This window comes from Culex quinquefasciatus, chromosome 3, assembly GCF_015732765.1.
Source record: "Culex quinquefasciatus strain JHB chromosome 3, VPISU_Cqui_1.0_pri_paternal, whole genome shotgun sequence".
In the NCBI taxonomy this organism is placed as follows: Eukaryota; Metazoa; Arthropoda; class Insecta; order Diptera; family Culicidae; genus Culex; species Culex quinquefasciatus.
In genome coordinates, this window is record NC_051863.1 from 11,657,495 (window position 1) to 11,681,673 (window position 24,179).

A 24,179-nucleotide genomic window follows, 5' to 3' on the forward strand; every position below is an offset into this window, starting at 1 on the left:
GTGTGTTTCCGTCTTATTTAAATAAAATTTTTCCTTTTTTTTCAAAATGGCGGCAAATTAAATTCAATCAGAACACGCGTTTAGCGCCATATTTATGCACTGCTTTTTCAGGAGCGTATGGTTTTAAGTAAGTTTTTTGCATGTCTAATGGCACTTGTCAGCTAAAACACCCTTGGTTTTAAAAAAGTATGAAATAAAACCGTTTAGCATGACATTGCCATTGGGTTTTCAAGAATCTCTTAAAACTTTCATAAAACCTTATTGAAAGCCATTTAGCTTTTATTGTCACAAGGTTTTATGTCCGAGGCAAAAAACCTTGTTAGAACCTACTAATTAGCTCTTGCTTATTGGTTGTGGTGAATGCCCAATTAATACTATAAAGCAATCAAGATGCTACCATAAAACCTCAATTAAACTAGGTGGTGGCTAGTTGGTTTAAAAATGTTACTTGGGATGAAAACATTTTTTTTAACAAAAAAAAACTGCGACTGTTTGCTTTCCTCACCTTACTGAGGAAAGGCTAAAAAATCACTTAGAAAATGCGCTTCTTAATCAGACATCCTAGACCCACCTTCACGTATACCCAGGAGCAAAATCTGAGCAAATCTGTGTGTGTGCGGTTGGATGTTGATCATTCTTTGGGTGCCATAAGTCGGTATTGGAAATTGACAAGTTTAGCTAAGTACTTCAAAAGTTATGATAAAAAACTATTTTGACCAAAGTCCGGACGATTTCAAAAATAGTGGTTTTCGTAAGCAAACCTGTCATGTTATACATTTTCAGAAAGGCAATTAAACAAGTCATAAACATTGAAGATCCGATAACCCTATCAACAGTTTAAAGCACTTAAGTTTTATGTATACGCTATTTTGAGGCCGGGTCTAAGATATTTTGATGAAAACATTTTTTCGGACCTATTAGGCCTTTCTAGCGAGTCCAAAATATTGAAAATCAGACAACCCTATCAAAAGTTATGACCACTTAAGTGTTAATTATACACTTTTTTAAAGCCGGATCTAAGATATTTTGTTGAAAATAACGTCCGAATCCAAATTTGTATGGAAATAACATGGACAAACTGATGATGAAAAATGGAAAAGGCATCCAAATAGTTTCAGCCAGAGTATAAAAAAATCAAAATGTTGAGGCAAAATAAATCTATGTAGTACAAAAATTTGTAGGAATTTCCAATATTTAAAGCTTAAATAAACATCCTTTTGATTTTCAAGTGTCCTTTTCCTTCATTTATTTAAATAACCGTCATTCTTCAAAACCACACTCTACCGACGCTCGTACGGCGTAACCGGCTCGTACAGCCAGCTCTCGATGTACTGCTGAACCTTGTGCTTGGCTTCGATCAGTTCGGGCGAGTTGTACCCGCTGATGGCGTTCAAATCCGGACTGGCAAAGTACCCGGGGATGACGATCGCGTTCGAACGGGGCTGCAGATACTCGGTGATGGAGATATCCCGCTGCGGATCGAGCGCTCCGTTGGTGAACAGTACGTTGGAGATGCGCGGATTTTGGCCGCCAAAGTGCATGTTGGTCAGGTGGACACCGTCGGCCACCACTTCGCTGGACAGCCACTCGCCGAAGACGCTGCGGCAGAAGTTCAGGAAGAAGTACATGGTCACGCGGTAACCGAACGGCTGATCGGCCGAGTCGGCCGTTAAGAACCATCCGAACTCGGTACAGAACTGGTACACTCGCTGGCGAAGACCCAGGTTGGCGTTTTCCGGGTAGCCGATCTCCGTGAGGCGGAACGCATCGGTGTGAGCCTCAAAGTCGAAGGGCATGCAGTCGAGGAAGAAGTAGAACTCCTGCAGCCACTGGGCGATGACCTGGATGTCGGTTTCCTCGGTGCTCTCTTCAAGCGCCTCGCACAAAGCCTCGGTGGCCTCAACGTTTTGTCCTCGGAGGACGGCATCCTGCAGGGCTGCCTTGACGTTAAAGAAGAACGTCTCAACGTCCAGCATGTTTTCTTCGTCGACTGGTTCGCAGGTGTTGAACATCTCGGTTACGGTTTCGGTGCGGCCAGCATCCATCAGGTTCTCAGCCGTACGGAACGCACGCCAGATACGGCTGTAGCATTCGTCGTTGCCGAGATCACGGAGCAGCTCTCCGATCTCCTCTGCGTACTCTTTGAAGTTGAAACGGGCCTCGATCTTACCACTTGATGCCCAAACGCCATCGACCAGGTGGGGGTAACGTTGACGGGCCCAGGTAGCGATGGCACCGGCGTATCCGGTTCCCAGCAGGATAACCTTAGCGTTCGTATCGCGAACCACGTTGTTACGCAAGTGGAAGATCCACTCGGCCAAGTCAACCATGGCCTGTTCAACGGTCAGGTAGCGGAGGTTTTCCGTGGAATAATCACTGGAAATGTGTATTTGAACAATTAAGACCCATTCTATAGAACCGCAACCCTGCTCAACTCACGAAACCGGCGAGCTGTGTCCGTAGTAGCGGTGCTCGTTGGTGAACATCCAGGCGTTCGTGCGCTGCGCAATATCGTGGAAGTGTCCACGCTCGATGTAGTACTGCTCCAGCGGCCAGTCACCACCGACAAAGATGAAGATCGGTCCTCCGCGCTCGTAGTACTCATCGTTGGAGTAGTACTCGAACTCGAACGTAGCCCGGTTCTGCGGGTCAAAGTGATCGACGCGGGTGCGGAACTTGTACCCGATGGTGTGCGGGTTGGTCGACACGTAACCCTCGGGCACCTCCGGCTTGGGGAAGGTGTTGAGCATCCGCTGGACAACGGGCGTGATTTGGACCTTCCTCTGCTCGGCGATGGCCACGGCTGCGACCATGCCTAGCAAGGCGACTAGAACTAATTTGTTCACCATAGTGGGGGCTTCCTGTTCGATGGGTGGTTCGCCAAGAACTGATTCGGTGGTGGGTGGTAAGTAACCTCATAGGTCTTGAAATCGCGTAACAATCTAGTGATTTTTTTTCAGAGGGTCATAAACTATTTCTAATCAACGATGGCAGCTGAATGGAGCGCAGATGCTATCGGATCGGTTAATCCACCCCCAATAAAGTGAAGTAATTTCGAATGATTTGGAGTGTGGTGCAACAGAACCGTTGCGATAAGCTACCGAAAATCTGATTTTCCAGATATTGGGCAATGTCGTACACTGACGTAAGCGCTGCCTTTCAGAGCTGAAATTTTAATTTTAGAAATCAATGTGGCCAAACATGGGCTACAAATTGACAACTCAAACGACTTATAACCAACAATATCTATGGAATGCAGTTTGATACGAATTTACTTAAAAGTATTAAAGTAGAAATACGATTTTCTGAGTTGTTTAGAAACGTTTATTGAATCAATTTTCATTGGGAAAGTTTTATTCATTGTCTACAATGGGAAGAACCGGCTCGTAGAGCCAGCTAATGATATGTTCATGAATTTGGTGCTTTGCCTCCAACATTTCCGGCGAGTTGAATCCACTGATCGAGTTAATATCGGCACTGCCAAAGTAGTCCGGAATAACGATAGCACTAGCCCGCGGAGCATGGTACTCGGTGATCGAGATGTCCCGAACCGGATCAAGACCTCCGTTGATGAACAGTACGTTAGCGATACGTGGATCTTGCCCTCCAAAGTGCATGTTGGTCAGGTGAACTCCGTCGGCAACTACCTCAGCGGTAACCCAGTCTCCGTAGGTGGCCTTGCAGAAGTTCAGGAAGAAGTACATGGTCACGCGGTAGCCAAAAGGTTGGTCGTCCGAATCTGCGGTCAGGAACCATCCAAACTCCGTACAGAACTGATAGACTCGCTGACGCAGTCCCAGGTATCTGTTTTCGATCGAATCGATATCCAAAACGCTGTGAGCCTCAACGGTCGACTCAAAGTCGAATGGTAAGCATTCAAAGTAAGAGAAGGTCGCATTCACCCAGCTAGCTAACGTTTGAAGGTCGGTAGATTCATCGCTGTCGTTGAGGGTCTCGCAGAGCCTAGTAGTACTTTCAACGTTCTGGTAGAGCAAGATTTCAGCCTGGATAACTTCTTTAACATTGTAGAAAAATGTTTCCACATCAAGCATGTTCTCTTCATCGACCGCGTCGCAAGTTCTGAACATGTCAGTGACAATTTCGGTACGACCGGCATCCATCAGGGCTTCAGCAGTTCGGAACGCACGCCAGATGCGGCTGTAACATTCGTCATCTCCATGATCGCGGATCAATTCTCCAATCTCAACGGCATATTCCTTAAAGTTGAATCGCGCCTCGACCTGTCCACTGGACACCCACGATCCATCGACCAGATGAGGATACCGTTGACGCATCCAGGTTGCAATGGCGCCACCATAACCCATGCCCAGCAAAATAACCCGAGCATTGTCGTCACGAACCACGTTGTGACGGAGGTGGTAGATCAGCTCAGCAAGATCAACCATAGCCTGTTCGACGGTCAAGAAGCGAAGGTTGGGCGTCGATAAATCCCTGAACGATCAAATAAAACATTTGTATTCAACTAAACCAGCAGCAACTAATAGCAGATAACTTACTCCACCGGGAAGCTAGTTCCGTAGTAGCGGTGCTCGTTGGTGAACATCCATGCGCCCTCCATGTATGCGATGTCTCGGAAATGTCCTTGCTCGATAAAGTACGGAATCACACCCCAGTTTCCGCCGACAAAGATGAAGATCGGTCCTCCGGGACGGTAAAACTCATCATTCGAGTAGTACTCGAACTCGAAAGTATCCCGGTTCTGCGGGTTGAAGTGGTCGACCCGAGTGCGGAACAAGTTACGAACCGATCGCGAATTGGCGAGATCGTAGTCCTCGGGAACTTCCGGGATGGGGTACGCCTTCAGCATCTTCTCTATGATCGGGGCGATCTTGACCGGTTTCCGCTCAGGGAAGGCCGCTGCGGCCGTGACCAGCAAGGTCAGCAGTACTAATTTATGGACCATTTTTGCTCCTCGCTACTCAACTGTTCGTCCAAGACTAATTTCTCGGTATAACAGAAGGTGTTAGGAAAACTTCCGCCAACAAAAAAAAAAAACAAAGATCAGATCTTAAGCTGGGTGTTATCGAAAAGATAAAAGGGGGTATTTTTTTTTGGAGGTTCGATTGCATTATTTCCGTTGATTGCAATTAAAAACTTATCAACATATAAATAAGATATTGCACTATTGCAAAAATGGCGTATCTACCGGAAATGGCGTAATTATAAGATCTTAGGATTCCATTCAATCATAACATAAGGGCGGTTCGTTACTCTTGCATACAATCCAGAAATTGCATGCAATATCTACACGAAGTGTTTTTGGAAATCCCAAAGTTCATGCTTCTCCTCGAGTTGAGCCTGCGCAGAAATGGATTTTATGTAGAAGGGAAGGTTCTTCATTGGATAAAACTGAAGACATCAGTTGACTTAAATGGTTTGACTTTTATTTATTCTTAACTTTTGCTGAAACAAAACAATGACTACATTAACGTAAATCTTTTGAGTTATGGTAACTCAGTTTTCCTCGATCGGAAGAACCGGCTCGTAAAGCCAGCTAATGATATATTCATGAATCTGGTGCTTAGCTTCCAACAATTCCGGCGAATTAAATCCACTGATCGAGGTCATATCGGCACCGCCGAAGTAGTCCGGAATGACAATGGCATTGGCCCGAGGAGCATGGTACTCGGTGATCGAGATGTCCCGAACCGGGTCAAGACCTCCGTTGATGAACAGTACGTTAGCGATACGTGGATCTTGCCCTCCAAAGTGCATGTTGGTCAGGTGGACTCCATCAGCCACTACCTCAGCGGTAACCCAGTCTCCGTAGGTGGCCTTGCAGAAGTTCAGGAAGAAGTACATGGTCACGCGGTAGCCAAACGGTTGATCGTCCGAGTCTGCGGTCAGGAACCATCCAAACTCAGTGCAGAACTGGTAGACTCGCTGACGTAGTCCCAGGACGCTGTTCTCAAGGGAGTTGATATCGATATTGCTGTGAGCCTCAACGGTTGACTCAAAGTCGAAAGGCATACATTCCAAGAAGTAGAAGTATTCGTTCAACCAGGTGGCCAATACTTGCAAGTCGGTTGTTTCATCGCTACTGTTGAGGGTTTCGCAGAGCATAGCAGTGCTTTCAACGTTCTTGTAGGCCAAAACTTCCAGCTGAATCAATTCTTTCAGATTGTAGAAGAAGGTTTCCACATCAAGCATGTTCTCTTCATCGATCGCGTCGCAGGTTCTGAACATGTCAGAGACGATTTCGGTACGACCGGCATCCATCAGTGCTTCAGCAGTACGGAACGCACGCCAGATGCGGCTGTAACATTCGTCATCTCCATGATCGCGAATCAATTCGCCAACTTCAACGGCATGTTCCTTGAAGTTGAAACGAGCTTCAACCTGTCCACTTGATACCCAAGATCCATCGACCAAATGAGGATACCGCTGTCGCATCCAGGTCGCAATTGCACCACCGTAACCCATGCCCAGCAGAACAACCCGGGCATTGTCGTCGCGAACCACGTTGTGACGGAGGTGGTAGATCAGCTCAGCAAGATCAACCATAGCCTGTTCGACGGTCAGGAAGCGCAGGTTGGGCGTTGACAGATCCCTAAACGGTCGAATAAAACATTAGCTTCACAACACAACCAGCTGAATTGAAGGTAACCTACTCCACAGGAGCACTGTTTCCGTAGTAGCGATGCTCGTTGGTGAACATCCATGCGCCCTCCATGTACGCGATATCTGGGAAGTGTCCTCGCTCGATAAAGTACGGATTCACGGCCCAGTTTCCGCCGACAAAGATGAAGATCGGTCCTCCGGGACGGTAAAACTGGTCATTTGAGTAGTACGCGAGCTCAAACGTATCCCGGTTCTGGGGGTTGAAGTGGTCGACCCGGGTGCGGAACCTGTTACGAACCGATCGCGAATTGGCGAGATCGTAGTCCTCGGGAACCTCCGGGATGGGATAGGCCTTCAGCATCTTCTCTATGATTGGAGCGATCTTGATTGATTTTCGCTCCGGGAAGGCCACTACGACCGTAACCAGCAGGGCTAGTAGTATCAATTTTTGCACCATTTCGTTACTTCTCTCCTCGACTGGTGAACCAAGACTAATTTCTCTGATTTGCTGAATGTTCAAAGAAAACTCTAGGTTATCGTAAAGTAGAATCTGATCAAAGCTTCCGTTGTTATCGAAAAGATTAAAGAGGGTATTTTTTGTTCGTAAGATGTTGTTGTTTCCGTTGATTGGCTTATACAAAAATGTAAGAATGACAATAATAATGAATTTTGAATCTCTGTTTGATACAAATAACGAAAGCGTTTGATAAAGTATTTATAATTATATTTTATTATTTCATAAATACAACTAAATGACCACTTTAACAAGTTGCAATGACTCAGTTTTCCTCGATCGGAACGACCGGCTCGTACAGCCAGCTTACGATGTAGTCATGAATCTGCTTCTTAGCCGCGAGCAGTTCAGGCGAGTTGTACCCGCTGATCGAGTTCAGATCGGCACTGCCAAAGTAGTCGGGAATTACGACGGCATTCGCTCGCGGTGCCTGATACTCGGTGATCGAGATATCCCGAACCGGATCCAGTCCTCCGTTGGTGAACAGCACATTAGCGATACGAGGATCCTTGCCTCCAAAGTGCATGTTGGTCAGGTGGACGCCGTCGGCCACCACTTCGGCGGTCAGCCACTCGCCGTAAACGGCCTTGCAGAAGTTCGAGAAGAGATACATGGTGATACGGTAGCCAAAGGGTTGATCGGCCGAGTCGGCTGTCAGGAACCATCCAAACTCGGTGCAAAACTGATAGTAACGCTGGCGCAGTCCCAGAATTCTGTTTTCGATGGCATCGACATCGACGATGCTGTGAATCTCTGTGGAGGATTCGAAGTCAAATGGCATACAGTCCAGGAAGTAGAAATGATCATGCACCCAGTTTGCCAACGTTTGCAGGTCGGTAGACTCCGTGCTGTTGTTCAGAGTTTGACAGAGCCTATCGGTATAGACTACGTTCTGTTCGCTGAGGACTTCCGTCTGGATCGCTTCCTTGATACTGAAGAAGAACGTCTCCACATCCAGCATGTTTTCCTCATCGATCGGTGAACAGGTATTGAACAGCTCACTGACGGTTTCGGTGCGTCCCGCATCCAACAGAGCTTCCGCAGTGCGGAAGGCACGCCAGATTTGGCTGTAGCACTCGTCGTTACCATGATCGCGGATCAAACCTCCCACCTCAACGGCGTGTTGCCCAAAGTCAAAACGAGCATCGACCTGTCCACTGGAAACCCACGATCCGTCAACCAGATGGGGATACCGTTGACGCATCCAGGTTGCAATGGCACCTGCATAGCCAACGCCCAACAGAATCACTCGAGCGTTGTCGTCACGAACCACGTTGTGACGGATGTGGTAGATCAGCTCCGCAAGATCAACCAGGGCCTGCTCGACGGTCAAAAAGCGCAAATTAGGCGTTGAGAGATCCTCCACCGGGAGGCTGCTTCCGTAGTAGCGGTGCTCGTTGGCAAACAGCCACGCATTCTCGTAGTACGCAATATCGTGGAAGTGTCCATGCTCAATGTAGTACTGCTCCACGGGCCAGTTACCTCCGACAAAGATAAAGATCGGTCCCCCCGGCTGGTAGTACTCGTCGTTCGAGTAGTACTGGAACTCGAACGTGTCCCGATTCTGCGGGTTGAAGTGGTCGACTCTCGTCCGGAACATCGTTCCAATCGATCGCGACTGACTGCGATCGTAGTCCTTGGGCACCTCCGGGATGGGATAGGCTTCCAGCATTTTCTTTGCGATCGGGGTCATCTTGACGGGGTTCCTCAGCTCGGGGAAGGCCACCGTGGCCGAAACCAGCAGGGTGGCCAGTAAAGCCAGCTTTAGCGCCATGACTGCGTTCCTGTTGTTACCACGGGTAGTAAATGACTGATGTTGGCAGGTGCGTAGAGTAGACTTTTTAGTAATTGGATCATAATCCGGTGCTCGTTATCGAGCAGACAAAGGTCTGGCACCATAAAACGGAACTTTTTTTCCAGATTTGATTGCGTTGTATCCCTCGAACGCGATAAGCTACTGTTGAGAAGTTCCACAATTGGTCTAATTTTGACATGCTCCCATTTGAACCAACGAACCTCTCGTTGAGTTTTGAGTTACAAAGGTTGCGTAACAGCCATTCTCCAGAATTTCAGCTACCGTAAACTGGGGTGACTTTGATAGCCCGGGGTGACATTGATAGAAATTTGATTTGGCCACTAATTTTGATACATCCAATGTAACAGTCATATTTTTGCATATATGTTCGATAATAAGCTATCCCTTAATGTTTGCATACTCAAAATTCTCAAAAATGTTTAGATATTAATTTGACGGGCATTTGAAAAACCTATCAAAGTCACCCCGGGCTATCAAAGTCACCCCAGTTTACGGTATCGATTATAACTAATATTTTCGAATTTGGTTTAAACATTTCCCAAGGACACAGAAAACATTTTGAATTGATGAGCCATCTAAGCAATTCTCCATACACATTTGATCATTCCAGAATCTTTATCTTGCAAAATGAGTTTCTTATCGACTTGATGTCTTCGGCATAGCTGCAGGTACAGTATTTATTTGGTAAATGGGCAACTCGATACCTTTAACTTTTAAACTTTTAACGCCAAAAGTCGATAACAAAGCAGATTGGTCGAGGGGTGATTTCGATGAAATTTTGTTCATGCATTCTCGATGTCAAAAGAAGCCATTTTGCATAATTAATTTTTCAATACAATGTTGCGGGCTGGTCATTCTTTTTCAAAAAACTTGTCAACATCTTTACGCAAAAGATGCTTTTTAACACTTTAACTCCCAAACTCGAGAAAAAGGCGAAATTTTCATACAAATTCCCCCTTTTTCGAGCTTCGGAGTTTATGTGTTAAAGTCCTCTTAAAACGAAATCCTCAAATAACGCAATCAAATTGATAAAAAATCTCTTTTCAAGATACAGATTTTCGAATATTCACATGCCCAATTTGGTAGGTTGAAAATTTGGTAGGTTGAATATTACCTTTTTTGCCTTTCTTACTAATGAAAGGTAAAGGTTTTACTTGATGGCTGGACCAAGGGCAATTCAGTGAGAAACTCTGGGAGTAACTCCGAGTTTCTCAGCTTTCTCAGCTTGCTCCAGAGAAAATTTAATTCCCACCCGCCTACAGACACCTTGATCTTAGAAATGTCACTGTCAGGAAATGTTTGCAAACAGCAACAGAAATGACAAGCAATCAGCAGAAAATTTTGGTGAATCCGGTGATTCGTTTGGAGACGGATCGATTTTTGGAAGCGATTTTCTCTCTTTTGGAAGCCTTTGTAATAAGTTTCCAGTTGAATTTGGAGGCCCCAACTGAGCTGGAGGAGTATGATGTAAAAGTGATTGAGTTGCAGCCTGATTCTATCCGGAGCGGTACCGGACTAACGCTGAACCAGATTCTGTTGATGACTATATTGCCATCAGTTGCTGAACTACTTTCATCGATTCTCCCCCATAGCTGCATTCAAAAAAAGCGACAAATTTCTTCACACTTTCCCTTATTTGAATCAGGACCCAGTTACGCCTACCGATCCTTCCCCATAAAAACTCATCCCCCAAATGTGTTAGGATTTTATAAAATTAATTTTATTTTTTCACAATAACATAACATGCTTTAAGTGTGGTTCCTTTGGTAGCCTGGAGAATCAGAATTCCATGAAGTTCAGGGCTGGATTTGAACCGCTTGTTGGAGGAAACGATGAGGAGCTTGGAGTGCCGATGGTTTAGGCGGTGGCCAAATTGGAAATCTGTTCCTACATGGCTAGGAAACGACGTCTTGCTGAATATTGGGCTTGCGTAATGGGAAGGAATGTTCCGGTTGCCAAATGTTATACAGGCAATTGTCTCGGTAGCTACCACCGGTTATTCCGGAAGCCCACATTGCCGGAAACACGATTTTCGCTACTCTTCCTCATTCAGCACACGGACACGGCACTGTTTAGGGATCGGGTTGCGTCGTTTGGGCAGCGGCATTATTCACAGCTTGAATCGGTCATGGAGGGATAGGTTGCGGACGGAAGTATTTTCCTTGGCACGCTTCTGTCATCTGGTTTCGGCAATAGCTTCCTTGGTCAGGTGGAGACGGTTAACCGGTTACTGCCGTCCGGGCACACCAGACAGCGGAACATCGCAACAAGGCGTCCTTTTATATTGCGACCGCGCACTTGACCACGTATCCAGTCTCTGCAAAACGTAAGAAATTAGTTTGGACCAAAGATTCCTTTTACTGGCCATTTTTTTTGCGTTTTTGTCGTACCGAACGGACCGATTCTCCCACAGCCAGTTTTCAAAACAAATCACAGCCTAGCAACGGCCTCTTGTTATTTTTTCCAAACACAAGGTTGAACTATGTAGGTGGGAATGGTGAAAAATAACCAGAGCAACTCGGAGGAAGATTGAGAAACTCTCGTTACTCTGGGAAAAATTGAGGAACTCTTTTACTCACCGAAATGCCCTTGGCTGGACGTCATTTTCATGTTCGTGAATATGACGATTCAGCATGAATTTTAATCGGAAAAATCGCTAAAAAATTACACTGCATCGATTTTCGACGCTTCGTCGCCAAGTCGCTAAGTTGTCAAGTTGAGCTTCGAATACTGGCGCTTATAGTTTATGGCTCGAGATATACTCGTTTGTAGTTGCTTGTCTACCGATGTTTCCTACAACATGTAAGATATCGTAGCTTTTCGGTTTCTTTTGCCCTGTCCGTGTTTGCATAACTGTCCAATGTTTTGTGACATAGGACATTCATCCGGCTACAAACAATGTGTTTCCCGTGTGCTCCTAAAATCGCCTTTAAGTAGACTTCATTTTGTCGTGATTTCGTAAGTTTATTTAACAGAGTTAATTGGATTCCAATATGAGCTCTGTAAGCTCTTCATTGTTTATATCGTTTACCTAAGGTATTGCGATTGAGTGTGTAGTGGTGCGGTTGTAAATATAGCTATCTCTGACTCTCTCACTTTCGTAGATGCTCAATGGCAAGCTTCCCTGCACTGTGCGGCACACGCGGTTCACTTGTACCTCGGTTTTGCTTTGCGACTGCTTTGTTCGGTTTATGGGATTGTACCAAAACTAGAAAACCAAAACCGCGGTGTGCGTCGTTACTGGCGCATGGGAAGCTTGCTATGATCGCGTTTGTCAAAAAGCTTGTTTGATTAAGAATTTGTACGATTAAAAATATTCTCTTGGTGAAAATTGCTTTTTCAATTTCTTTTGGAAAACACTCAATAATAATACCTTGCTTTCATCATAAGATTTTTGTCATTTTCTTTTGTGCTGACGTTATAAATAAACAAAGTCGATGTTATGAATTTAAAGAAGTTACATTCTTTAGTAAGAAAGGCTCTATCTCACCCCTGATGGGATTAAATTGGGGTTTTTAAGTAATATTGCATAAAAAATGTGTAAAAACGTAAACCTGATGAACATTCGCCAAAATCTGATCAGAATTCACCAGACAGTGCATGCATGACAAAATTTCATTAAAAAAATACAACGAAAAGTCGATTTGTCAAAACGTAGAAAAATTCTCAGTTTTCAATCCATCGAGGAAAACCAACTCCAAAAACATTGTTACGATCTATCTTTTGAAATGATTTTATATTTTACATGTTTTAGAAATCAAGTAAAATACTGTTTTCAAAGCGTTTCGGCAATGACCAAAGTAGTTTTGTTGGGTTAAAAACTGATAAAAATGCGTACGGGACATTTATACGAACTAAGGTAGTGAACAAAGTATAGAAAATTTACTTTCAGCAGTGTTGTTAATAAATGATGTAAAAAAAAACTATCATTTGATGATTCTGGCAACATTATATCAGAGGGCATAGCGATCGTCACTATTAGGTTTTACGCAGACTCAGTTTTTAGGTTAGAAAATTGACAGCTTGGCTGCACTGTTTACATTTTTTGCACGTGTGTCTCAGTAAAAATGTGTGTGCGTGTGCGCTCGTGACGTCACGCTGTTAAACCTATTAGCTATCAAATAGCATGTGAGTTCTCTTCTTTTATCTCGCGATTGCCAGCAACTACATTCTCTTTCTATCACTCCTTCTCTGTTCCTCGTTCACACACATTCACCTAAGATTCTTTTGTTTTCTCAGAAATCTCCAATGGAACATTTCCATTCGAGCAGTTTTTGCTTTTTTCTACAATGTATTTCTTATGGAGCGAACTGTCAAAAACTGCTCGACTGCGCTCCATTAAAGATCGCGATCACACACTTCATCCGGTTAAACCGGTTAAATTTCGTTGGTAAATTTAGTTTTGTGGCTACACTCTGTTGAGGGGGGATGATTTGTAAACACGCGATAGAGACCGGAAATGCTTGTTGCTGAGAATCTCGCGACGGAAAAAGAGCAGTAAAAATAGGGAGAGGAAATTTCGGGCATGATAATTGTAGCCATTGAGAACTGAAAGTATGATATTTTTACAACCCTGAATTTGGGAGGTTTTTAGTTATTAGTTTCAGAGATTCACAAAAAGTTGAGATATATGTAGTAATTACCTGTAGTTGGAGCATAAGCGCCCCTAACCAATGACAAGGAATTTCTCATTAAAATAACGTCCTGCAGTTTTTGTATAATATCAGTTTATTTGAAATAAGTTCGTTTTTAAAATGTACAACCGCGCGGGACATCCTGATTTCGGACCGCGTTTCTTCTTTTTTTTTGCTTGTTACTATGATTTGATTATTCTACCATATATTACTCTCGCATCTCTACTAAAAACCTAGTGAATTTTACACCTAACGTTTAATGACTGATGATTACTTGTTCCATTCCCTGCGGCGATTCGGCTGCGTGGTAATAAAAATTTCCCGCCCAAAATTTGTCCAAAAATGGCAGCCAAATCGTGACCAGTGGAATGTTTTGACGAATTAACCATTAATACCCGAGTGTTGTATCGCATGTGTGTGTGTTTTTTTATGTGTGTCTGTGCTGTGTGCAGTTGATTCTCAATTATCTTGCTCGTTTTAGTCTTGAATTAACACTTTTTTTCTGTTAGACAGAGTACGATTACTACTAGTTTAGTTGGTAGTAAGTAAAACAAGTTGCTTATTGTGCTTGACAGGGATTTTTTCCCCTGTTCACGTTCACTTCGTTAAAATTGCTCCATGTAAAACACCGTTAACCTTTGGTCCCATATTAATAACGTGCGTGCGCGTCAACTGTACATTTAAGGGTTTTGCTTACAAATGGGGTCGTGAAAATATGGTTTAAACTACCATGCGTTTCCACTGCTATTGGATGGAGACGCATCGTATTTTATCAGCAGACAGAAAGACGTAAATTTCTTTTAAAACCAATCAATCAACAAATTAACGGCCATTTTGAGTGATCTGGAAACTCACCGCGGCAAATCTGAATTCACCACAGCTTGTTGTCACGCGTTTGACAGTTTTATGAAACTGTTAAATGATTTACGTCTGTTTGTTCGTGCTGGAACTATGGAAAATTGGGCTTAGTGAGCCATATTTTCATTACCCAGTATTTTCAATATTTTTTTTATTAATTATAAAACAAAACAATACTAAAATGATAATGTTAAAATAAAACAAACAGCAAAAGGGAGGGTAGGGTAAACAAAATCAGAGTAGAAATAAATAAATAACAACGACTACTCCGCCGTGGCTTCCTTGCGCAGCTTGTCCTTGTTGAAGCCGCGAATCGCGTCGAGCAGGGCTGAGCGCGGATCGGCCTGGGCCAGTGGCGGCAGTGGCCTCTTGACGATGGCAGCCCGCACCACCGGAGTGGTCATCTTGGGCGGAGGAGGCGGGGGCACGACGGCGGCAACCGGGGTGGCCTTAAGGGGCACGATGACCGGTTCCTGTGGGGTTGCCTTCGGCGGCTCCGCCGCGGTTTGAGCAAGGATTTTGTCCTTGAGGCCGGTTCGGCGCAGGGTATTTTGTCCGAACGGTAGACTCGTGGCCACTTCCGGCGCAGGAGGTTTCTCTGCGCGGACTGGGGTGCTGCGCAGGATGGCGGTGGAGATGTTGGTGGACTCGATCATCGAGACGGGTCGTTGGCGGGGTGCGAGGTCCTTCTCGTCCATCGACTTGAAGCCTCGCACGACCGGTTGAAACTTTTGGTAGCCCAGGCTTAGCCGGTTGATGGTGGCGGTTCCGGACGGTTGTGGAGCTGCCGTTCGCGAAAAGGTTTCGTAAAAGTATGACTTTTCCGGTTTTTGAGCTACGACCGGGGGTGGGACGATGTTCTTCTTGTACTCCACGGCCCGGACGATGGGAAGACGGTCGGTGGTGGTGATGCTGGTGATCGAAACCGGTTCCGGTCGGTTTACCTCCTGAGGTAGCGAGAAAGCCTGCGCTTCACCGCTACTTAATGGCACTTGTTCGCGTGAATCAGGACAGTCGTAACCGTCGTCCTTCTCGCTAGCTGGCGCCGATGGCGCGTTTATATTAATTTTGGTAGTGTTATTTACATTACGGTAACCTCTGGGAAGCGTCGAGCTACCCCCGAACCGGTAATCCCGGTCAGATTTAATGGACACATCAATTTTGGGACGTTCACTCCACGTGGTCAGATTTATGGTCGGAGGACCTTGGTACTTCCACTTTTGTTCGTTTATCGCACTATTTTGACCACCGTTCACAGTCACCCCACTGTGCGCTACGGTCGTACTGGTCGTGGTGATGTTCACCACCGTAGTTTGCGCCTGTTTCGTAACAGTGGCCGTCAACTGCTTATTCTGAAGCTTTTCATCATCACTCTTAGATTCATTAGAAACATCAAACAATGGTTCCAACTTTTCGGATATCTTCGTACTTACCAGATCGTCCAGCTTCTCAACCTCCTTCTTCAAATCGTCCTCCTCGTCCACACTCTTCACCGTCTCAACCTCCTCAATCTTCCTTTCCACCAAACTCTCTCGTCTAGTCAACCCACTTCTCACCACCTCACTCTTGAACTGCACCAACGTGGAGATATCCGTAAAACTGTTCCGCTTGATGGCCGCCATCGGCAGCAGCTCCTGCTGCTGCTGCTCATCCTCCCCTCCTTCCTTCTTATCCCCGTGCGCTGCCGCAGCCAAATTACTCCTAGATGTGTTCAGGATGTTTTTGATCACCTGCAGACTCTGCAGCGACGGCGAGTCGCAAATGCTCATCTCGCTCGTCGACTTCCTCCGGTTGCTCTGCGCGAACCGATTCTCGAACTTTTGCGCCCCAATCAGCGAAATGTACGACGTACTGCGTGGCGTCAACCGCAACCCGTTGCTGGCCAGCGACTGGATGTAGTCGGACCGGGTCGAGTGGAACGAATCGCTGCGGTTGATGTTCTTCGGGGATTTGTTCAGCACGGTCAGACTGCGGCGCTTCACCGGACCACCGCCCTCCTTCTTGGCGCTGCTTTGGTACGAGGTCTTGGCTTCGTCCTCGTCGCTGCTCAGCTTGCTGCGGAGAATCGAATCGGCCGAGATTTTACGCCGCACGATCACGTTCTCCTCCTCGCTGTCGGACTTTTGCGACGCTGGTGCTGAAATGGGCTGAAATAAAAGGGGTTTTAAGCGTTTAAACTCTCAATTTTAAAACAATGTTTGAAGTTACCTTCTCCTCAACCGGAGCCGCAACCAAGCTGTCCTTGTGCAGCCCGTTGTACGTCGATATCTTAAAGTTGCTGTTCTGATTGGCACCGGCAATCTCCTCCTCCTCCTCGCAACCCTTCTTCCCGTTCAGCACACTCTTCAGCCCATTCTCTTCCGTGATGACCTGCGCCAACTCCTTAATCACGTCGCTTTTCTGAACCATCGCTCCCGTCTCTCCACCACTATTCTTCCTACCCGTCTCGATAACCGAGTGCGACCGCGTAACGCTACTGCCACTGCTCCTCCTCACCACCACCGTGTAGTCGTCCACGACCGTTTCCTCGTTCAGTTTGGCACACTTCATAATATCACTCTCGTTGGGCACTTCCGGCTCTTCCGGCTTAACGCCCCCCTCGATCGACTCCTTCAGCTCTTGCAGTTCGCTTTCCTTCAGCTTTTCGCGCCGCTTCTCCAGCGTCTGGATCATCGACTCGCGCAGTTCACTGCCCCCGCGGTACCCATCCTCCAGGTCGGAATTGATCAGCACTTCACCGGGGCTGCTTCCGCTACTGCCAACCTCACTCTCCCCGAGTGTATCCGTCGGCGAGGGACACTTCACCGTGTCAACCTCCCCCAGGCTCTCGTCCAGCAGGACCTTCTCGCGGATGATCGGCCGGATCTGCTCCGTTTCGTCCGAGTGGACCGTGACGCGATCCGTCACGAACGTGGTGTTGTCCACGAAGGTCGACTGCAGCTCAAAGTAGCGCTGCTTCTCGTCGTACTCGCCGGACTTGATCGAAGAGTCGGCGAACTTGGGCGGCGCCGGCAACGTGTAAGTCCACTGTTCCTCCTCCTCCGGGCTGGGCGACCGCACCGTTTGGTCCTTCTTCTCCGGAATGCGCAACTCCTTGCCCGACTCGATGTTGTAGATTTTGATGTCCTCATCGGAACTGTTACCATTCGAGAGTCTCCTTTCGATCGACTCCTCGCTTTCATCTACCGAGACGTCCTGCTCGGACGGAACGATGTGAACCTTGGACACCTGGATCGGTGTCGCCGGTTTGGACGGCTCGTGGTGGCCGTTGGTCGTCGGTTGCTCCTCCTTTACGATCATGATCGATACGGAGGATGCGCCGTTGGTTGGTGGTGGCTTGCGGTCCACTTCCGGCGATAGTGATGACGGTCCGGAGCTCTGGTCCACGTTGAGCATCACTTTGGACACGTTCGCCGGGGTGGTGGTGGGGGTCGCCGGTTGGTGCGCGCTGTTGACCGCGTTCAGCTTACTTACAGTTTCTGAAAAAGGAAAAAAATGATCAGTTTTTCAAAAATGTTTTCAGATTTCTGAAAAAGATTTTTTTTAATTTTCAATTTTTTTGATTTTTAGAATTTAAGGTTTTAAGGTTTATTGATTCCTAAAACTGAAGATTTTTAGATTTTCAGATTCTTAGATTTTAAAATTTCTATGTTTTTTTTTTTAATTTAGTTTTAAGATCTTCCTTTTTTAATTTTTTGGATTTTAGGACTCACAATTTGAAGATTTTTAGATTTCTGGATGATAAAATTTATAGATTTTTAGATTTTTTAAACATTAAACTTCAACAAGATTTCGAGACATTATGATTTTTCAATCTATATATTTTTAGATATTTTGAGATACTTCAGTAGGTTAAAAATGTAAGACTATAAAATTTAAAATTTTAATTTGAAGATTATGAGAAACTGAAAGTTTTAGATAAATATTTTCAGATTTTAAAAATCGGATTTTTAGATTTTCTCAATCAGCGATATTTAAATCATTAGATTTTTAAAATTGTCACTTTTAAAATTTTCAGGTATAAGGATTTTTTAGCTTTCTTGATTTCTAGATTTTTACATTTTACGGTATTTAGATTTCAAGATTTTTACATACTTAAGTTTTCAAATCTTATCTTATCTTACAGATTATTACATTTAGGAATTTATGATTTTTTAGATCATTGAGTGAGATTTTTATATTTGAAGATTTTTTTAGGCACTAAGATTTTTTTAATTTATGGATTTTTTGATTTCTAGACTTCTATTTTTTTATATTTTAAGATCTTTAGATTTTCAGGTTTTTTTTTTGGAATTTTAGACTTGGACATGCCTTCGAGATATTGATTTTTAATCAAAAGATTTTGAGATATTTCAAAATATTCCAGAGAGTCCAAGATATGAGTAATCTAAGTTTATAAGATTAAGTTTATATTTTTAGAATTTTAGATCAGATTAGATTCATAGATCTTTAGATTTCCGGAATTTTAAAAAGATTTTGAGATATTTAAAGAAATTTCAGAGAGTTCAAAATATAAATAATCTTAGATTTTAAAAATCCTAGATTTTTTATGGTTTTTGAATTGTGATTTGTGAAATTTTAAGTGATTGAGAAATTCAAACATTGAAATTTTAAAAACATGAATTTAAAAAAAATATTTTATGATTTTGTATTTTTTTTTTATATATTTTAAACCCTATTATCAAAAGATATTTTTATTTTTGGATCTACAAGTTTTTGAATTAATTTATTTTGAAATTTCAGATATTCAGTTTTTTTCAGATTTTAAATTTTTAGTATGAAGATTTTTAAATTTTGATATTTTAAAAGTGAAGATTTTTAAATTTTGATATTTTAAAAGTGAGATTTGTTAATTTTAAGGTTTTGAGATTTCTGATTTGTAGATTTAGATATTTAAATATAAAGATATTTAAATATTTAGATATTTAGATATTTAGGTATTTAGATATTTAGATATTTAGATATTTAGATATTTTGATATTTAGATATGTAGATATGTAGATATTTAAATGCAGGCCAAGTGCGAATGATTCTGGTGATATCCCTTCAGTTGACGCTCAGGCGAGGAACATCCTGGAAGGAGCGTCACTGACTACGTCCGTAGTCCTGTTAGATCTTTCTTGATCAGGACAGTATAGCTCTGGTTCCTTGCAAGTGTCCTATTTTCTTACCTCCACGTTGGCTTGGTTTTCATGATGACCTAGCTGGTGGCCTGTGGAAACGGATCGTAAACCTTTGACCAGCGAGGGTCAGAGTCGAGACGGCTAGAAGAAAGGGGCGCGACAATGTGGGAAAGGGAAGTAATTTGTGATTGTAGACGGTATTGTTTTGATTCGCAGTATGTTGAGTCAACTGCTGTGGATGTACCTGAAACATCACACAACGGGGTTTCTCTTCTTTCCGTTTTTATCTATCATCTATATTCTGTTAATTTTGTTTCACTGATTCTCTAACGCAGCTTCTGTTTACTATCCTCCATTTGATTTCGATTTTACTTATTTGATTCTCTTATTTCTCAACGCTTTTCCACTCTATTTTACTAATTGATGCTGCTGCAACAAACTGTCTGCTTTCCCTTAATTTGGCAGCGATGTCAATTTTGTTTATCATGTGCCTTTTCTTTATTTATCTATTTCAATAATTTCTCATCTTCCCTGTAAATTGCCCATCATAACAATAATCTAAGCTTGTTTGTTATCTCTTTTCATTAACTATTGTTAATTTCTTTATCTTCTTCATAAATTACTATCTTTCTTTTACTATTGATTCTTTACATAGTATATTTCTTTCACTGTTCATTGTTTTGAAACTTCACCCTTTTTCTTAAGCAAGTGAGGTTCGAGCCCTGACTCAATTTATGAAATGATTAAAGGATTAACGCAAATATTACTATTGTACTTTTGAAAAACTTTTATAAAATGCTTAGGACCAAAATATTGTAACAAAACACCGCGACAAAAGAAATAGCAACAGATAAACACGACTCAACAATAGGGAAGATTTCAGGAGAAAACAAAACACAGTAAATAACAATAAGTTTTTGAATTCAAACTAAAAATAAAACAGTTTTTGCTTTAATGAAAGTTAATAGGCACACTATAAATGGTTAGGCGCTTATACTTACATCAAACCCTACGTAATGTACCACCCCCGGCCGAGTTAAAATGCGTAACCGGAAAAGAAGGTGTGCATGCCTGGCACGAACACTCAAAGCGTGTTCTAGCGTGCTGCTCGTACTGACTCAGAGCAAGGGTGAGATGTAGGTGTAAGGGCAGTGCGTGTTCGTCGGGAACCTGGTGCATAAGATCGGTCAAGGCCCGTTCTTACACTGAAAATTGCGAATTGCGAATAGATATGTAGATATTTAAATATTAAGATATTTAGATATTTAGATATTTAGATATTTAGATGTTTAGATATTTAGATATTTAGATATTTAGATATTTAGATATTTAGATATTTAGATATTTAGATATATAGATATTTAGATACTTAGATAATTAGATATTTAGATATTTAGATAATTAGATATTTATATATTTAGATAATTCGATAATAAGATATTTAAATATTTAGGTATTTAGATATACAGCAATTCCATTTGAAAAGAGCCTAAACCAAAAAAAAAGTTCTCCGATCGGGCTCAAAATTTTTCTGGGGGTTCCTTGGCCAAAATAATTAGACCCGTATTTTTTTGTTTGGCCATTAGGGTGGCCTACATCGTGCTAGGGTGGTTCAAAATGGCAATTTTCGTCATTTTCGCAAAACCACTTTTTCTAAAATCATATCTCCGCGCCATTTCATCCGATTTTAGCTGTCTTAGACGCAAAGAAAGGTGATGAGTTTGGCTATTTGGGAAAAATAGTAAAGTTCCAAAATCTAGCTTAACTATTGAAAAGTCGTATGAAAACTTAAAATGGCGTTTTGACCGTGTCTGGACCAAAGAGCCTATGTCTGAAAATATTTTATCGGATTCCTCGGAAAATTTCACATAACATATCAAAATTGGCGATGTTGAACCGTACGTTTTGGAGATACGATTTTTGAAAATAAAAACTGCGTTTTCGACGCGCCACGCGCAAAAACGGGAAAATGACGAAATCGGCAAAAATCAACTTTTTCACTAAAACTGCGATAACTTTAAAATTTCAGCGATGACCTATACATGTCTGGGTACCAAAATTTTCGTAATTGAGAGACGCAACTTTTGGTACCATAACATCTATAGGTCATCGCTGAAATTTTAAAGTTATCGCAGTTTTAGTGGAAAAAGTTGATTTTTTGCCGATTTCGTCATTTTCCCGTTTTTGCGCGTGGCGCGTCGAAAAACGCAGTTTTTTTTTTCAAAAAATCATATCTCGGAAACGTACGGTTCGACATCGCCAATTTTTTGATATGATATGTGAAATTTTCCGAGGAATCCGATAAAAATATTTTCAGACATAGGCTCTTTGGTCCAGACACGGTCAAAACGCCATTTTAAGTTTTCATACGACTTTTTCAATAGTTAAGCTAGATTTTTGGAACTTTTTACTATTTTTCCCAAATAGCCAAACTCATCACCTTTCTTTTTGCGTCTAAGACAGCTAAAATCGGATGAAATGGCGCGGAGATATGATTTTTAGAAAAAAAGTGGTTTTTGCGAAAAATGACGAAAATTGCCATTTTTCAGACCACCCTAACACGCCGTAGGTCACCCTAATGGCCAAACAAAAAAATACGGGTCTAATTATTTCGGCCAGGGAACCCCCAGAAAAATTTTGAGCCCGATCCGAGGACTTTCGTTTTTTTCCATGCTGTTTTCGTGGGGAATTGCTGTATATAAATATTTAAATATATTAAGAATTTGAGATTTTAAAGATTTGATGATTTTTATTTTTTTTGATTCTTTTTGACTCCTAGATTTTGAGATTCTTAGCTTTTTAAATTTTGGTTGTAAGGATTTAAGAGGTTCGGAATTTTTCATTTTAGGATTGTAAGAATGTAAGAATATAATAATTCTTCAATTTTAGATTTTCCGATTTTTAAACTTTTACAAATTAAGAATTTTAGAATTCAAAAATTTATTTATTTTTGAATTGCAGATTTTTAAGGACTCTTGATTTTTAGATTCTAAGACTTTTAGATTTTAAGACTTTTACTGTTTGAGAATTTTAAAATTTAAGAATGTTAAATGTCTGAATTATAGAATTTTATATTGCGCCTTGCAGCAATTCCTAGAGTTTTGTGTCAATCGTGCTAGGCCTAGATTTTTTCATCACACTGCTTTGCAGGACTGAGAACTGTCAACTTTGCGCACTTTGCACCTCAGTAGAGTGCTGCGGGATAATTTTCATCACAGTTGGCAAACTGATTTTCCATCACACCATCAAACAAAACAAGTGTAATGCAGTCGTTCTGACCACAATCTAGTCACCAAGCTGTGGTGGCTGAGGCAGTTAAGTCGTTGAGATGGTCTGTAAAGGTTTCTGGATCGATTCTCGTAGTTAAAACTTTTGAGTTTTTTTGATGGGTTATTTTTTCTTGATTAGCTTGAGGGCATAATTCTATCGGCCATCTTGAGCTGAGTTCACTGAGTTCGAAAACGATACCATTATTCTCACTACTCGAGGTCATGAATTAGCTGTGAATTTAACAGAATTTTGGCCAGTACGAAACCAGTACGTTGCAGACGAAAGAGGTCTTATTTCAGTAAAAACAGTTTTTTTTTTTCAAAGGACTTTATTAGAAAAGATTACATGCCATAAATGGCATTGGTAAACCGGATAAGCTCCAGGGTACCAAATGGTAATAAATCGCCATCTCCAACGGCGAAACACCGAGCATTCGTCCATCTCGGATTGCAAAAACCGCCGCCGTCTGTCGCCTCCCCATATGAGGACCACCATAAAGGGACCCTTAGCAGTACCAGATCAGCAGATGTTGGGGATTCCGATGTAACAATTTGTGAAGACACCTGTTCACTACGTAGCCTGCAACGCCCGCTGGTTGTCCACCACTCCTCCGGCAAAAAGAAAAGATCCACCGTAAGCCAAGATGCCGGCGCAACATCGCTGCATCCCGGCACCGAAGACCACGATTCCACAGCCGGAACAATCACTGAGCCGATCCGAAACACTTTCTTTGGGCTGGACGAGCCATTAGTTTCTGAACTTCCAAAAATAAATAAATAAACAGCCGGCCATAGCAACGGATATCCTCGTCATCACTGTGAAGAAAAATCACTGTGATGAAAAAATACTGTGATGAAAATAATTGCGCAAGACTCTAGTAAAGTGCAAAATGCGCAATAACTTAAAAATTTTTAGATGTTCAGACTTCCCGATGTTTGGACTTTTAGATTTTGAGATTTTGAAATTTCAAGATTTTTCGAATTTTACAATTTTGCAAATTATAGAACTATTATATTTAAGGATTTTTAAAATATTAAATTTTATAATTTCAGAATCAACCCAAATCTTTTTGTTTGCCAATCTGCCCTTACCTCTATTTCTCTGCAACTCATCGCCCTCGCTAAAGTTGGAGTCCGTCTCCGAGATGATGGTTTCGTTGTCCCGCAGTCCTTCGGCGGCCACGGTCGCCCTTGCGGGTGCCCTCGGCGAGGGCGTTGGCACGATCTTCGGCTCTGGCGTCGCCACCGCTGCCGGCTGCGCCTTCAACGTCCCGAGGGAAACGCCCCGCGGTGGTGGAGCCGGCGCCGGAGGTTTGGCCTTTTTCGCTGAAAGAAAGATCGAAATAGGGGAAAGGTTAGTACGGGGTTCTGTGGGGAAGGGCA

At 42.9% G+C, this 24,179-nt stretch overlaps 5 protein-coding genes across 10 annotated transcripts in view; all 5 read right to left on the reverse strand.

Annotated features, from left to right (window-relative positions):
• Nucleotides 1-1,220: 1,220 nt before the first annotated feature.
• Nucleotides 1,221-2,914, reverse strand: LOC6041194 (putative serine protease K12H4.7). Its single transcript, XM_038263189.1, has 2 exons — nt 2,440-2,914; nt 1,221-2,376 (listed from the first exon to the last, which is right to left on the reverse strand). The coding sequence occupies exons 1-2, from the start codon at nt 2,847-2,849 to the stop codon at nt 1,281-1,283; spliced, it is 1,506 nt and encodes a 501-aa protein (XP_038119117.1). The 5' UTR covers nt 2,850-2,914; the 3' UTR covers nt 1,221-1,280.
• Nucleotides 2,915-3,332: 418 nt separating this feature from the next.
• LOC6041193 (putative serine protease K12H4.7) lies at nt 3,333-4,954 on the reverse strand. Its single transcript, XM_001850434.2, has 2 exons — nt 4,518-4,954; nt 3,333-4,452 (listed from the first exon to the last, which is right to left on the reverse strand). The coding sequence occupies exons 1-2, from the start codon at nt 4,922-4,924 to the stop codon at nt 3,354-3,356; spliced, it is 1,506 nt and encodes a 501-aa protein (XP_001850486.2). The 5' UTR covers nt 4,925-4,954; the 3' UTR covers nt 3,333-3,353.
• A 429-nt stretch (nt 4,955-5,383) lies between these two features.
• LOC119769727 (putative serine protease K12H4.7) lies at nt 5,384-7,059 on the reverse strand. Its single transcript, XM_038263190.1, has 2 exons — nt 6,633-7,059; nt 5,384-6,571 (listed from the first exon to the last, which is right to left on the reverse strand). The coding sequence occupies exons 1-2, from the start codon at nt 7,037-7,039 to the stop codon at nt 5,476-5,478; spliced, it is 1,503 nt and encodes a 500-aa protein (XP_038119118.1). The 5' UTR covers nt 7,040-7,059; the 3' UTR covers nt 5,384-5,475.
• Nucleotides 7,060-7,189: 130 nt separating this feature from the next.
• On the reverse strand, nt 7,190-9,113 carry LOC6041195 (putative serine protease K12H4.7). The gene has a single exon (XM_038263188.1). It carries the CDS (start codon nt 8,868-8,870, stop codon nt 7,362-7,364), a length of 1,509 nt encoding a protein of 502 aa, XP_038119116.1. The 5' UTR covers nt 8,871-9,113; the 3' UTR covers nt 7,190-7,361.
• A 4,509-nt stretch (nt 9,114-13,622) lies between these two features.
• Nucleotides 13,623-24,179, reverse strand: part of LOC6041189 — a 141,718-nt gene continuing 131,161 nt past the window's right edge. For all 6 annotated transcript variants that reach the window (XM_038264159.1, XM_038264156.1, XM_038264158.1 and 3 more), the window contains 3 exons: nt 23,889-24,122; nt 16,613-17,883; nt 13,623-16,551 (listed from right to left, as the gene is read on the reverse strand). In XM_038264159.1, the coding sequence (XP_038120087.1) occupies nt 14,668-16,551; nt 16,613-17,883; nt 23,889-24,122 (3,389 nt within the window). In that variant the 3' untranslated portion in view covers nt 13,623-14,667. The remainder of the gene's footprint in view (nt 16,552-16,612; nt 17,884-23,888; nt 24,123-24,179) is intronic.